We start from the raw sequence: 13,564 nt of genomic DNA, 5'->3' as shown, positions 1-13,564 counted from the left end.
TGACAGCTCTTTGAAGAAGGAGCAAGTGTGAGCATGTGCCTCCTAAGCTGTGGCTCTGACATAGCAAAATAACAAACAAACAAAAGTACTGAGGACTGGGCAGTATTGCTTGTACTGAGCTTGGACTTGAGAGGCATTGGTGAGGTGGAAGCTGGGGCAAGGATTATGCTGCCTCCTGGGCCTTGCCTGCATAGAAGAGATGAATTCTCTGTGCACAGTGTCCATAGGGGCATCTGGTAGACCACAGTAAAGTGCCTTAACTCCATTGTAACAGACATGTTTCTATCTATAATATTTACCTTCTTTGTGTCTTGAGAAATAAGTATCAAAACCAAACAAAATTCCAATGTCCTCATTAGAACTTTTCAGTTTCTTAATTGTCCACAGCACAATGCTCCTTCCTTCAGTACCTCTTTGTATCTCACATATAAGACTGAAACTCAGAGACTTGGAAGGAAGAAGTGTGTCGACTTCATTACTACAGGCTTTCACAGCTGGCATTGTCAATAAGATTTTTTTTTTTTCTTCCTGAGCCATCTGGGATGGGTTTTGAGCCCTTGGAGCTGAGATTGTTTTATAAACCTCTGACCATATCTACAGGAAGTTAAATATTGGAACCCTTTATCTGGATCATTAGAAGACCTACCTAGAATACCACGGGGTTTCATCAAAGATAGGCTCCTAGGTGCTAATTTCACTGGTTATCAAGACCATTTCTAACTCTTTGGGCCCCACCAACATAGATGTATCAAGAGCCAAACAAATGAGATTACTGTAAAAGAAATCTAAGTCACCAGTGACTATAGCAAAGTAAAAGATTCCATTTTCACTCACTCACCGTATACTCTGGTGGTATCCTGGCGCCAAACCCAAAGGCTGGGAACATTTTGTCACTGAAATTAAAATTAAAAAAAGACAAGAAAAGAAAAGAAAGAAGAAGTTGCTTCATTTGTTCATCTAATGAGGGAGAGAAACATGAACTTGCATATAACCTCATTAGGAGGTATTCCTATGCCATCTGCTGACTCATGCTTCTTAATTATTTGTGGGATTGGGAGATAGCAATAGCATGGTTAATTAATGCCAAGCAATAATGCCCTAAATTCATTACAGTCTTTTTTTTTTTTTTTTTTTTTTGGCACCAGAGATTGAACTCAGGGGCACTTGACCAGTGAGCCACATCTCCAGCCCTATTTGGTATTTATTTAGAGACAGGGTCTCACTGAATTGCTTAGCACCTGGCTGAGGCACTTTGCTGAGGGTGGCTTTGAACTCATGATCCTCCTGCCTCAGCCTCCAGAGCCACTGGGCTTATAGGCGTGTGCCACTGTGCCCGACTACAGTCTTGAGTCTGTAGCTTCTTCCCTTAATTTTTTGCTAGATTTAATACTGAAAACTAAAGTGAGCCCAGAGTTTATACATATCTCTACCCCTGTCCTGACTTTCTGTTTCCTTTGGAAAGTGATCATAAATTAGGTGACCTCTACAGTTGACTGTATTAAGAATATATCTATATCTATACCTATACCTATACATGTATATGTATATAAATACATATATGAATATATATATGTATATATATATAATCTTAAAATTTTAAGTGAAAGTTATTTTTTCATTTTGTTTATGGATAAACACCTTGAAAAGTAATGTGACTTGCCCATGATCGTACTGCTAATTAGAACCAGTGTTCAAATACAGATGGGCCTGAATCCAAGGGGATATTAAAAAGCAGTGGGAAGCTTGTCAATCTTGTTACTTGACAGAGCATGGTTTCATCTACAATATTCACTCACCGCCTTATCACATACAAGCAGTGATAAATTATTTACGTGTCTTTTCTTATATCCTGATCTCAAAGAGACCCTACCTTTTTTTATTAGTGTCTTTACATCTCCACTGCCCTCTGTCCCCAATTGTCCTCTGCCCTGCCTTTATCACCTGCCATAGAAGTAATCAATGACTAGACAATCCATTAATTTAAATCATTAAGACGTGGCTATCTAAAAAAGGGAGAATTCTTGTGAAAATTCATGAGAGTCAGTCACATATGTGCCCTTGGGTTTAGTTTCTCTTATGCACATTGGAATTTCTCTCCCAATTAATTTATTTACGTGTATTGTTTCTTAACTCTGACTCTTACTGGACTGTATGTAAGAGAAGGATGAAGAGAAGAATTAACCTTAATTGGGCCCTACCAACATAGATAGATATGCTACGTACTAAGATATCTATGTACTTATTTAATTCTCACACAACCTTGGAAGTTCCACTTAATTTTTATTCCCATTTTATAGATGAATAAGTGGGAGTCTCAGGAAAGCTGAGTATGTGGCCTACCATGATTACCAGGGAGTACTATGTGAGTCCAAAGCCCATGACTTATCTGTTATATCATTGTAATTTAGCGGTCATATATAGGATCAAACCTGATTTCCTACTGGAATTCCAGTAACCAGGTCCCCTTACTAGTCACTTTGCTATCAGGCAGGTATTTCGATGGAGGTCTAGAATGTTGGTCGTCACAGAAGGCACTTCCTGCTTATGCTTTCAACCTTCCATTTCTTCTCCTATTAAAAACCTGTCCGAGATTTTTTTTCTTAAAGCAATTCCTATATCTTACTTCTGGGTAGAGTTAGTTGAGGAGAGAGAGAAATTCATAATAGGGCTCCTTCCTGCATAGCTTCTGTAAGTAAAAGGGGACATGCATCATCCCTTCCCCCCAGGGTGGTTGACTTGGACAAGGTCAAAGTTGGATCCTCGCCCATCACCACCTAACGGATTGGCCGTCTTTAGCAACCAATGATGGATTTGACAAAATGTTACCAAACACCTCCAACTTGACAAATTTGGGGTTAGAGATATAAGGAAGCCAGAATTATTTGAAGTCAAAGTCTAACTCTTGAGAAAACCACCAGCTCTCCCTTTTTCTCACGGTGGCATCAATCCAGGCTTTTCGGTGCGTTGCATCTAGCATGTATTAGAGAAAGCATTAACACTGATAGAGATTCACAACAGCTTATGAAAAGGATTATCCACAGCTCTGAGAAAATATACTTCTGGTCCTTGAAAATATTGAAATAGCTTGTCTTAGCAACTCCTCAACCAAAACAAGGGCCATGAGGGCGGGGGAAAAACTTTTCAGTTACATCTAAAAGAAGGCTTTCCTGGGTGGAGGATGGGTTCTTCCAACTCGGGGATGGCTCAGAAGTCAAAACTCAGAAAACTGGGAGACTCAGCATCCTTTATTTTCTTCTTTGATGCGTTTAGGAAGGGGGTGAGATCTAATGCTCCATCCATTTCTAATCACTGACCCAGTGTTCCAGCCTCGATGATATTCCTTTCATACCTTCTAAGCCGCCCTTGGGGACTTGGAGTTTGCTGAGCACAATGCACTGTTATGTAATTGAGTTTCAAGAATAGGAAGGTAGGGAAGAAAAACCTCACCTACAAGGGGAATAATTAATGAGCCAGAAGGGATAAATCCTCTGAAGTTAGTCACCACAAGGCTGCTAACTAATAAACACACTAAATAAAAAAACATTCAAGCCTAAGCACAATAGATTTAAGCATCCATTCTTCCTGTTTAAAAATAAAACCAGGTAGAAAGTAGTCTTATGCAAGAAGGAAATGCACAGAGGAAAGCATCAGCATGCCCACACTTCAAAGAGCTCAGGATTAGATCCACTCTACATTAAGCAAAAGGCCATTTAACAACTATTAGGAAAATGACCTCCAAAGACTGCCAGTCTGGAAAGTCAGGAGTGTATTACCACATTGGTAAAGGCAATAATGCTACTTACCGGCAGATTAAAAGAGTATAAAATATAATCAAAGTGCCCAGGTTCCGCCATGGTAATGAGTAAGCTGTCTTGAACTTCCTAGGGAATGACCACGGTCAAATGACCTCCAGATGGTAAGTTCATATGTAACCACAATTTTTACTCTCACTCTCAAGGAAAGCATTGCAATAAACAAGAGGTTAACAAATGTCAAGACAAATTACTTGATCTACAAGGAAATGGAGACTAACTCAGAGCAAGGTGCATTTCAGAGCACCTTACATTTAGTAAAGACTATTCTCTAAAATAGTCATCTTAAAATTGAGGTGCATGGAAATGCAAAGTTCTTCTGGAGATATGTGAAATAGCTTTTCCTTCCTTCCTTCCTTCCTTCCTTCCTTCCTTCCTTCCTTCCTTCCTTCCTTCCTTCCTTCCTTCCTTCCTCCCTTCCTTCCTTTTGGAATTTGGTATTCAGTTCCTCTACTTCCATGCATATTCTCTGCTGAAATTGATCTTCTGGGAGCATCTGTGATGGAGAGACCTGTTTTCCATTCACACCTTTCCTTTCACAATCACCATTTCTCTTTACCTATTCTGAATCTTAACCACCATACCTTCAGATATGCACTCTGCAGCATCAGATAAAGAAAAAATTCTAAACATGAATGATTCTCTAGGAAACAAGTCCTTTGGCAAATCAGGTGATTGCCAATTTTTGCTTTAAAATTTTTAGGAAGTATTTGTGTCAGCTGATGGAGCATAAAACCATATTTTGATGATTGACCATTATGTGATTTTGGGGTTATATAAATTAGAATTGAAAGAATTGAGTAAGACAGCTGATCAAACCTTTTCTGTTTCCATATATTGTTTATAAGTACAAATTTTCTTAGTATTTATATTGTCAAATTTAAAAAATGAATTAGAATTGACAGTAGTTCCTCGTATTCTAGTAATAAGTAACTCTCATCCAAAGAAATGTAAGTTAATTGAAACTCCCTCCCCAAATCTCTTCCATTCACAGTCAATTTACAATAACATTTTACTTCTCGTAAGCACTAATTAAATACTGAAATTCCCAACAGATGTATGTTATTTTGATCAATTATTCACTAATGATAAATTATAGTTAAAACTCAACCCACACAATATTTAAAAAATACTTTGAATCTTTTTATCATAGAAAAATTGAAAGTAAAAATTTCATCTATACAAAAATTAAATCTATACAACTTCATATTTTTGTTACAGAAATATATGATACAGTGATCAATGAAAGGATTTCAAACCAAATTTATTAAGATGCACTAGAATAAATTCTGTGGGAGAAGAGGGTGGAAAATAAAATGATGACGAAGAAGAAACTAAAATTCTCTAGTGAAACTTGAGAGCTGGTTCACTATTTTTTGAAAGAGTGATGGTGGATATCAAAGAGATACAGCATCTGGATTCTACTGGATAGTCCCAAGAGCTACAAAAGATTTTACTTTTTATCATTTTTAACTAATATGAACAAATAAAATATATAATAAAAAAGAATTTACTTTTAAATGTCCATATTTACAATACAATAAAATTTTCATGCTTCATCAGAATGAAAACTTATTATGAAAAATGTTACATTTCAATAAAAAATGCTTGAGGGTTATGCATTTTTATAAAATTCTTTTTATGGGCAAATGAGTAAAAAAAAAATTATTGGTCCAAGATGAATTTTAGAATGACACACCATCCTTTCTCCTTTTGTGTTCAGTTTATTTTTTAAAAAATAACTTCAGGGTATTAGAGGTAACCCTTTCCATTATTCTACTACAGGCAGAACTTGTATTGGCTAGCCACCTCATAGCTAGTCTTTACAATTGCTCTGCAAAGGAAGTTAGATATACCTTCAGTTTGCAATCAAAGAAACCAAGACCCAAAGACTATAAATCTCATGAGAATAGAGGTAGCAGAGTGAGGATTTGAAGCCAGTTCTACACTGTCACCAGGACCCCCATGATCTTTTCATCATTTCTGTTGATTCTGATCTCTATAGGGAGCTGATCTGATGTAACGATTCAGAATAATAACAAAAAAAGGGAAAAAAGTGGCAGAATTATGATTGGCCCAGGAACCACCATCCTTAGGAGTCTTGGCCATGCCTCTTCCTGCAAGGATTGAGCAGAGCCTTCTCTCCTTTTGCATTTCTCATCCTTTCATGGGGCAGGGCTGCCTTGGCCAGGTTGGGCTGTGACTTATTTACATATCTTTCTCTCCCATGAGACTATGAGCTATTGGGAGGAAAATAATGCTTTATTAAATTTTCTGTCTTTGTAGCACCATTTGAGGTGCCTGGCACTTAATAAATGCTGAAAAGGAAGGTGCTTAATCATTTCATCTGAGCTATCTCTCCAGATTTGACTCTGGGCATAGACTCTGGATACCTATAGAATAATAATAATAATAATAATAATAATAAAAAATTGGATTCCAAGATGCACACCAGACAAATCAGAGTCTTGGGGGTTTGGGATAGACATCAGTTATTTTGAGGCTTTCCAATTGGTTTCAATGTGTGGCCAAAGCCGAGAACCTCTGACTGGTGTTGTTGAGTGGAAAAGGTACCACTGGGATATGAACCCACCTTCTGATTACTAACCCAACACTCTATACTTGAAAAATCCCTGTTAGATTGGATTTCAGTTTTAACCTTGTCTCTGCACAGTACCCAGCATGTTGTGGAGAAAAACTCTTGCCTCAGTTTTTGATATCCCCTTTCTATTCTGAGGCTTCCTATAGAATGTTCTTTAAAATGGCAATTGGTACTTCCAAGCAATGTATTCAGTTTCTGTACTCTTTTCCTACCAGGCAGGCCAGTCTTTTAATTAGAGGACATTTCAGGTTGTCAGATGCCCACATCCTTGCTGCAGAGAGGCAAGGATTCTTATAGGAGCTGGGAAAGTGCCCCGCACCAGCAGAGAGTGCATGAGCTTGTGTGGGCCTATGAGTGTGTGTGTGTGTGTGTGCATGCATGTGTGTGCTTGTGTGCATGCACTTGCACACGTGTTTGTACATGAGGAAGCAAGGCAGAGGCAGGGACAGCAGTGTCTGTTTCAGAGGTTGAGGGATCAAACAGGCTGGCAGGATTGTCTTCTGGGCTCGAAGACCAGCTATTTGGGAGGAGGCTCCCTTTAAGGCCACCCTGAGAAGAGCTTTATGCATCTTTCAAGCTGTTGTACTTCATGGATCACCTCATAATGACCTGGTAGCAATGACTGTACAAGGCAGAAAGAAAACCCTTAGCTGTCAGAGGCGGGGAGGAATTTCCTAAGGCTCATGGGGATTAAAAACCTCTGTGTTGTTTCAGGAGGGGGAACGATGCCTTCTGTCAGTTTTTATTCAAGTGTTTCTTTATAGGCACCAACCTCACTGACTTTGATGCAAGAATAAATTAATTCCGGGGCCTTGACTTGAAATTTCCCGACTCTGCCTGTCTATTGTCTATCCACCCACACAAAGGAGAAGCTGCGGAACCTTGTCAGTTTTTAAGAGAGTGGTTTGCATTACACATTTTGCTAGGGAGTCTTTTATGAGAGTGTTGAGGTTTTTTTCAATCCTTTTTTTTTTTCCTCTCAGAATTTGCCCACTTTTATGTTGAGCTGCCTTATTTATATCTTTATACAAAAAAAAAAAAAAGAAGAAAGAAAGAAAGAAAGAAAGAAAGAAAGAAAGAGAGAAAGAAAAAGAAAAGGTTCCATTGAGCTGCGGAGAATTAATTTTTTTGGCCAATTGGAAAAAAGACTTACCCTATTAAAACTGTTAAAGAAATTATTTATGGTGATTCTTCGTGTAACTCCTAAGATAGCCTTTTATTTTTATACTGAATCTGCATTTTTGAAGCAATACAAAATACTCCCCAGCTTTGTCTAGTTCATGTTCTACAGGAATAAGTTTTAAAAGATGTACATGTCACTCTGACTACAGTATCTGTATTTTGCATGTGAGTAAATTGGGAAAAGGAAGCGCTCAACAGGGAGCTTCCAATAAACACTCCCCATAATAGATGAGCATCTGGATTATCCGATAAATCTGCTGCAGAATCACATGAGAGCTCTGAGCTTTGGCATCTTAAATTCCAGACAACTTATAGTCTTCTCTTTGGAATTCACTTTTGGACTGACTTCCCTGAAGATTCAGAGTCTTTTTTTTTTTTTTTCCTATTAAGTATCTATTGTAGGATATATATGTTGAAAGTTTTTACCTACTTTATCTTGTAACTTTTTCAAAGTGGAGTTTGACTCTGTTGCCAAATTCCTAGATTCAAGCCATTCTCCTGCCTCAGCCTTCTGAGTAGCTGGAACTACAGGCATGTACCACTGAGTCAGGAAAACTTTATATATATATGCATGTCAAGATTTAAAACTTAGGAATCTTGAAAACATGCGCTCCTTTCTTTCTTCTTTTTAACCTAGGCACACATTATTATACCAGATTATTGGTGTGTCTGTGTGTGAGAATGAAAGAATGGAGACAGTTACTGTTTTTGTATCTTGAGGGAGTTTGAAGAAGTTTCTGATAGAGTGGAGATGCACTTTGTCATTCTTTCCTCTCCCTGGTGGAAATCTCCATCTGATACAAACCTCTCTAAGAATCCTGCCAGTATTGAAGCCTGAAGATCACAGCTGAAACTCAAATTATCTTCACAGTCAATATCTCAAGGTTAAGTAGAACAAGTGGCACTTCAACAAGGTAATTTAAAATGACTGTTGCCTTCTGCCCTAGATGTATAGGAGGGGAAATGTCAGCAAGGGCTTGGGTGTTTAAAGCTCTTTAATTTTACTGGGTCTGTGAATTCATTCCCCAACTGCTTTACTGCCCCATATGAGTTTCTGCTGATGATCAAGTGGAATCCAGACACAAGAGCAGTCAGGTGACTGATGGGACCATTTCTGTAGCCTGTCCTAAGTTAGTTTTTCTATACATTCTGGTCACTAGGATGTGTGTACAGCAGGTTTTTAAAATATGGTTATCACCCATTACAAAACTTGAAAGAACAGAAATCATGCTGCCCTATACCATTTCTCTGAAACCTGAAAGATAGAGTTGCTTCCTTTATTTTCCTGCTTTAAAAGGTCGATTAGTTACGCTCATTACTAACTAGACTTGTTTTATAATTATACCAGGGGATCGACTGAGATTGATACAGATTTATATTTACATTGGTTCTCCCTCAAACAGCCTTCTTAAACAAACAGCTAAGCTCCTTCACCCATATTGGAAATACTGAAACAGCAGAATAAATCCAGTTGCATGTAATTTAGGCAAATCACTTCTTACAGGGATTCTTTTTTTTTTTGGTGGAAAATGTCAATATTTACCATCAAGAAGAAATAAATAATATTTATCTGATCACAAATCTTGTTTTCTATCTGTATGTGCAAACACATGCACACTTGCACAGCCACACGTATGCACCCAGGCAGACTCACACCCTTGCTAAAGTTGCCAATAGATTTGAAGTCAGTCATTTTGAACTTAAGATATAGGGTGAGCTAGATCTGGATTGAATCCTGCCTCTGGCCATGTGACCGTGTACAAATTACTTAATCTGCTTGTGTAGTTTTCTGACTTTAAAAAAAATAAAGGGTTTGAGAAAGGATTAAATATAATAACATCCCAATAAACCCATGCTTGTGAACTTCAAAGTACACACAAATCATATAGGAATTTTGTTAAGATGCAAATTCTATTTCAGTAGTTCAGGAATGATACCAGTTCATGAGCAAACTTTTGAGTAGCAAAGTTCATACTAAGACATCATAAATGCACACTCAAATCACTGTCTGGCGATTGTGCAAGGCACTTAAGAAAGCTGAGAAAGGATTTTGTTTGGTGACCAAAGTCAGCATGGCACTCAGTTTCTCTAGCTATAGAAAAGATGAAACATTTGTGCTGAGATTTTATTCTGTTCTTTCATGTGAAGAATTGCTAGACTTTCATTTCCATTCTTTTGCTGAATGCAAATCATCTCTTGAGTGGGTTCAGGTGAACCCACTCAAGAGATGATTAACCTAAAGTCTCTTACCTGTCATAGTCTTGGCAAATCTCCCCAACAGCCACCAAAGCCTTGAGGTACTCATTGGGTTGGTAAGGGTGGATATAGTGTAAGGAGCAGCTGTTCCTGGGGTCCCCATTTGAGGCAGTGAAATCTATAGCAACCTGGAAAAGAAACACAAAAATAGGTGGAGTTCCAATGAATGCATCTCCGATTAGCCATGAGAGAGATATGGCCACAGATGGAAAAAAAAAAAGAAGCACATTACATACCCTGCACCAAAAAGAAAAGTAAGAGAAGAAATTAATTAGCTTCTTGAAATACTATTAATTTAGTGGAGGCCATTTCTGCAGTTTTTAAATTCATCTATCCAATGCTGTCTCTTCTCCCTGTCCAAAACAGAACCTGAGATTGACATATAGGTGATAGAGCCTATCCACTCTTGATCCATGTCACCAGGCATTAAGAATAAGGGTAGGATGTCTGCCTTCCAATTTCACAATTCACTAAGAAAAGACTTCTGTGCTTCCTGGCCAGAACAATTCTATCTCTGAGGCATAGGTAAGATTCCTTAAACCCAAATTCTGTGTTGAAAATACAGTCTTCATAAAAAAGCCATTGTTGTGTTTCCATAAGTGGCTGATTGCAGAGATGCATTGAAGTGGTTATAACAAATTTTCTGCAAGGAGCAGCTCTATGTAAGGCACTCAAATTTTTTTGGGGTTCCCATTTATGCAAGGACTCCTACCTGTAACAAAGAAGGCTCCTGAATATTTGGTATTGTGAGTGGGAAGAAGAGAAGGTAAACTTTGTCTTGCCACCCAGAAGTCCTTATCCCTCTTCTTAAACTTTTCTTTCACCTGATTCATAATCATCCAAGTAGAAGATAAAGTTTACTCACCAAACACTTCTGAACAACAATAAATGCTTAAGTTTGGTGGTGTTAAAATGTGAGGAAACATTTTCCTCTGATTTCCAACAGCATCACCATCTAAATAAACGTCAACCCAGCCAAAAACAAACAAACAAACAAACAAACAAACAAACCCAGAAAAAAAAAAAAACTACAACTCTCAAACATGTATAAACTTGGGGTGAGGGAGGTTAAAAGAGGAGACTCTAGCAATTAGAAAAATGCAAATCAAAACTACTCTAAGAAACCATCTCACTCCAGTAAGAATGGCAGCTATTATGAAGACAAACAACCATAAGTGTTGGGGAGGATGTGGGTAAAAAGGCACACTCATACATTGCCGGTGGGACTGCAAACTGGTGCAGCCAATATGGAAAGCAGTATGGAGATTCCTTGGAAAACTGGGAATGGAACCGCCATTTGATCCAGCTATCCCTCTCCTCGGACTATACCCAAAGGACTTAAAAACAGCATACTGCAGGGACACAGCCATATCAATGTTTATAGCAGGGCTGGAGATGTGGCTCAAGGGGTAGCGGTAGCGCGCACACCTGGCATGCGTGCAGCCCGGGTTATTATCCTCAGCACCACATACAAACAAAGATGTTGTGTCCACTGAAAACTAAAAAATAAATAAATAAATAAATAAATAAATAAATAAATAAATAAATAAATATTGAAATTCTCTCTCTCTCTCTCAAAAAAAAAAAAAATGTTTATAGCAGCACAATTCACAATAGCTAAACTGTGGAGCCAAACTAGACGCCCTTCAGTGGATGAATGGATAAAGAAAATGTGGCATATATACACAATGGAATATTACTCAGCAATAAAAGAGAATAAAATCATGGCATTTGCAGGTAAATGGATGGCGTTGGCCAATACCCCGCCCCCCCAAAAAAAACAAAAACAAAAACAAATGCTGAATGTTTTCTCATATAAGGAGGCTGACTCATAGTGGGGTAGGGAGGAGGAGCATGGGAGGAATAGATGAATTCTAGATTGGGCAGAGGGGTGGGAGGGAAAGAGGGCAGTGGATTAGCAAGGATGGTGGAAAAGTACGTGTATGAAGACACAAATTGGGTGTCAAAATACTTTATATACAAACAGAGATAGGAAAAATTGTGGTATGTATGTGTAATAAGAATTGTAATGTATTCTGGTGTCATTTATTTATTTACTTTTTAAATCAATTAAAAAAAGAGTCATAGGAAGGAAGTAAACATTCATGTTGCAGCTTTTCTCTCCTTCCAAGGACAGTAGAATATACCCACTGTCTCACTAATGACCAGGAGTCTCTAATTTCTTATATAACCTGAAGGAACCAAAGATGGGAAATGTTATTTGAATTATATTTGGTTAATTCCACTATCACAAATAACTGGAATGCTCCATTGGATTTTTAGATAATGGGACATTACTTCTGTCAGGATAAAGAAAAGACAACATGTGCTTTCTTTTTGCTTATTTAAAGAATAAATTTGATGGGAAAAAAATATTGTGACCCTGTAATCATATCAAAATGACTAAAAAAGAAAAGCAATAGACTAATGGTAACTCACAACCTCTTTTTCTTTCTTTTGTGAAGTTATTTTTCATCACTAATTTAGTTTTCCCTTTCTTTCTTAACCCTTCTATAGGATCATGTTGAAAATTGGGTACGATTCAAATTCTGCTTTCAGAACGATGAGATATTTTCAAAAAAGGATAATCTACTGACAAAATGTGAGCGCTAACAGTGTGAAAAGAAAAGTCATGCAAAAGAAAACTGCAGTTCCACCCCGAGATGGCTAACAAAGGGGAGAAGAGAGGAATGACTTTTGTTAAAACCCTTTCTTGGTGCCAGGCAGTGTACTCTACAAGCATGATGTTATTTCATTTTCATAAAAACTCTGTGTGAGGTCGAGATTGCTGTTCCTTTTTATTGATAACACTGATGCTCAAAAGTGAAGTTTGTCCAGCTAGTAGGGGGTGGAACTGGGTTTAAACCTAAATCTTCATGGCTCCCAAAACTATGTTTTACTATTATACCATCCTACACCCACAAGAATGTGTGAATCTGAGACCAACACACCAGGAAGATTCTCATGGAAAAGTGGAGGTGTTTGGCCTGAAGGTAGGGAGAGCAGCTGGCAGGCTGATGGAGGGAAGAATGATTTTGTCAGAGTAGTTCTTTGCGATTACAACAGTTGCCAAAGTATCAAGAAAGAATCATCAATATGTGCGCAATAGTGGGAGAATGTGCAGAGCAGGACTGGAGGGGACCCAAAGGGCCAATAAAATGCAGCGTCTTCTGAGATGACTTTCATACTCATGGTAAGAGCCAATCTACTGGAAAAAATAAAAATAAAGGAAGACTATGGGTGAGGATCCCTTTGATCAAGGACTGTGATGACGAGCTAGCGATAGAAAGAAACCTACATGTATTCTGTGCAAAAGAAGGAGGTATAAAGCACCCTAGGATGCACTATGAGGCCCTGACCAGACAGAGGTCAAAATACAGGCAGATAATTCCAGGAAAATATCTCTAAGGGGAACACTTGAGAAAGGCTTGAGAGATAGTACCTGAAGCAGGCACTCTCTGGGGGGCTTCCAGAGCACTAAATTCAACTCACAGAGTCCCTGTTCTCAGACTTTTACTCTTAAAGAGACACATGTAGGAATGCACCTTGCACACGTGTGCATAGTGTTTGAAAGGTAAAGGTATGCATGGACAGAAAACGGAGGGGAAACCAGTAGAGGAGAGGAAGGGGATCCAGGTGGAGGGGGGGGGGCGGGTAAGGGGAGGTCCTGGGGGATGAAATTAACTTATGCTATGTGCATGTATGAATATTC

The 13,564-nt window shown here is 38.3% G+C and overlaps 1 protein-coding gene across 1 annotated transcript in view; it reads right to left on the bottom strand.

Annotated features, from left to right (window-relative positions):
* The window catches only part of Cpne4 (copine 4), a 337,088-nt gene that overhangs the window by 16,847 nt on the left and 306,677 nt on the right, over nt 1-13,564 (bottom strand). The window contains exons 10-11 of the mRNA XM_076867682.2: nt 9,847-9,980; nt 839-893 (exon numbers count right to left, since the gene is read on the bottom strand). Of these exons, the coding sequence (XP_076723797.1) occupies nt 839-893; nt 9,847-9,980 (189 nt within the window). The remainder of the gene's footprint in view (nt 1-838; nt 894-9,846; nt 9,981-13,564) is intronic.

The sequence above is a fragment of the Callospermophilus lateralis genome, chromosome 10 (assembly GCF_048772815.1).
Source record: "Callospermophilus lateralis isolate mCalLat2 chromosome 10, mCalLat2.hap1, whole genome shotgun sequence".
Lineage (NCBI taxonomy): Eukaryota > Metazoa > Chordata > Mammalia > Rodentia > Sciuridae > Callospermophilus > Callospermophilus lateralis.
Note: the sequence above shows the minus strand (reverse complement) of the source record. Positions and strands in the feature narration are given on the sequence as shown.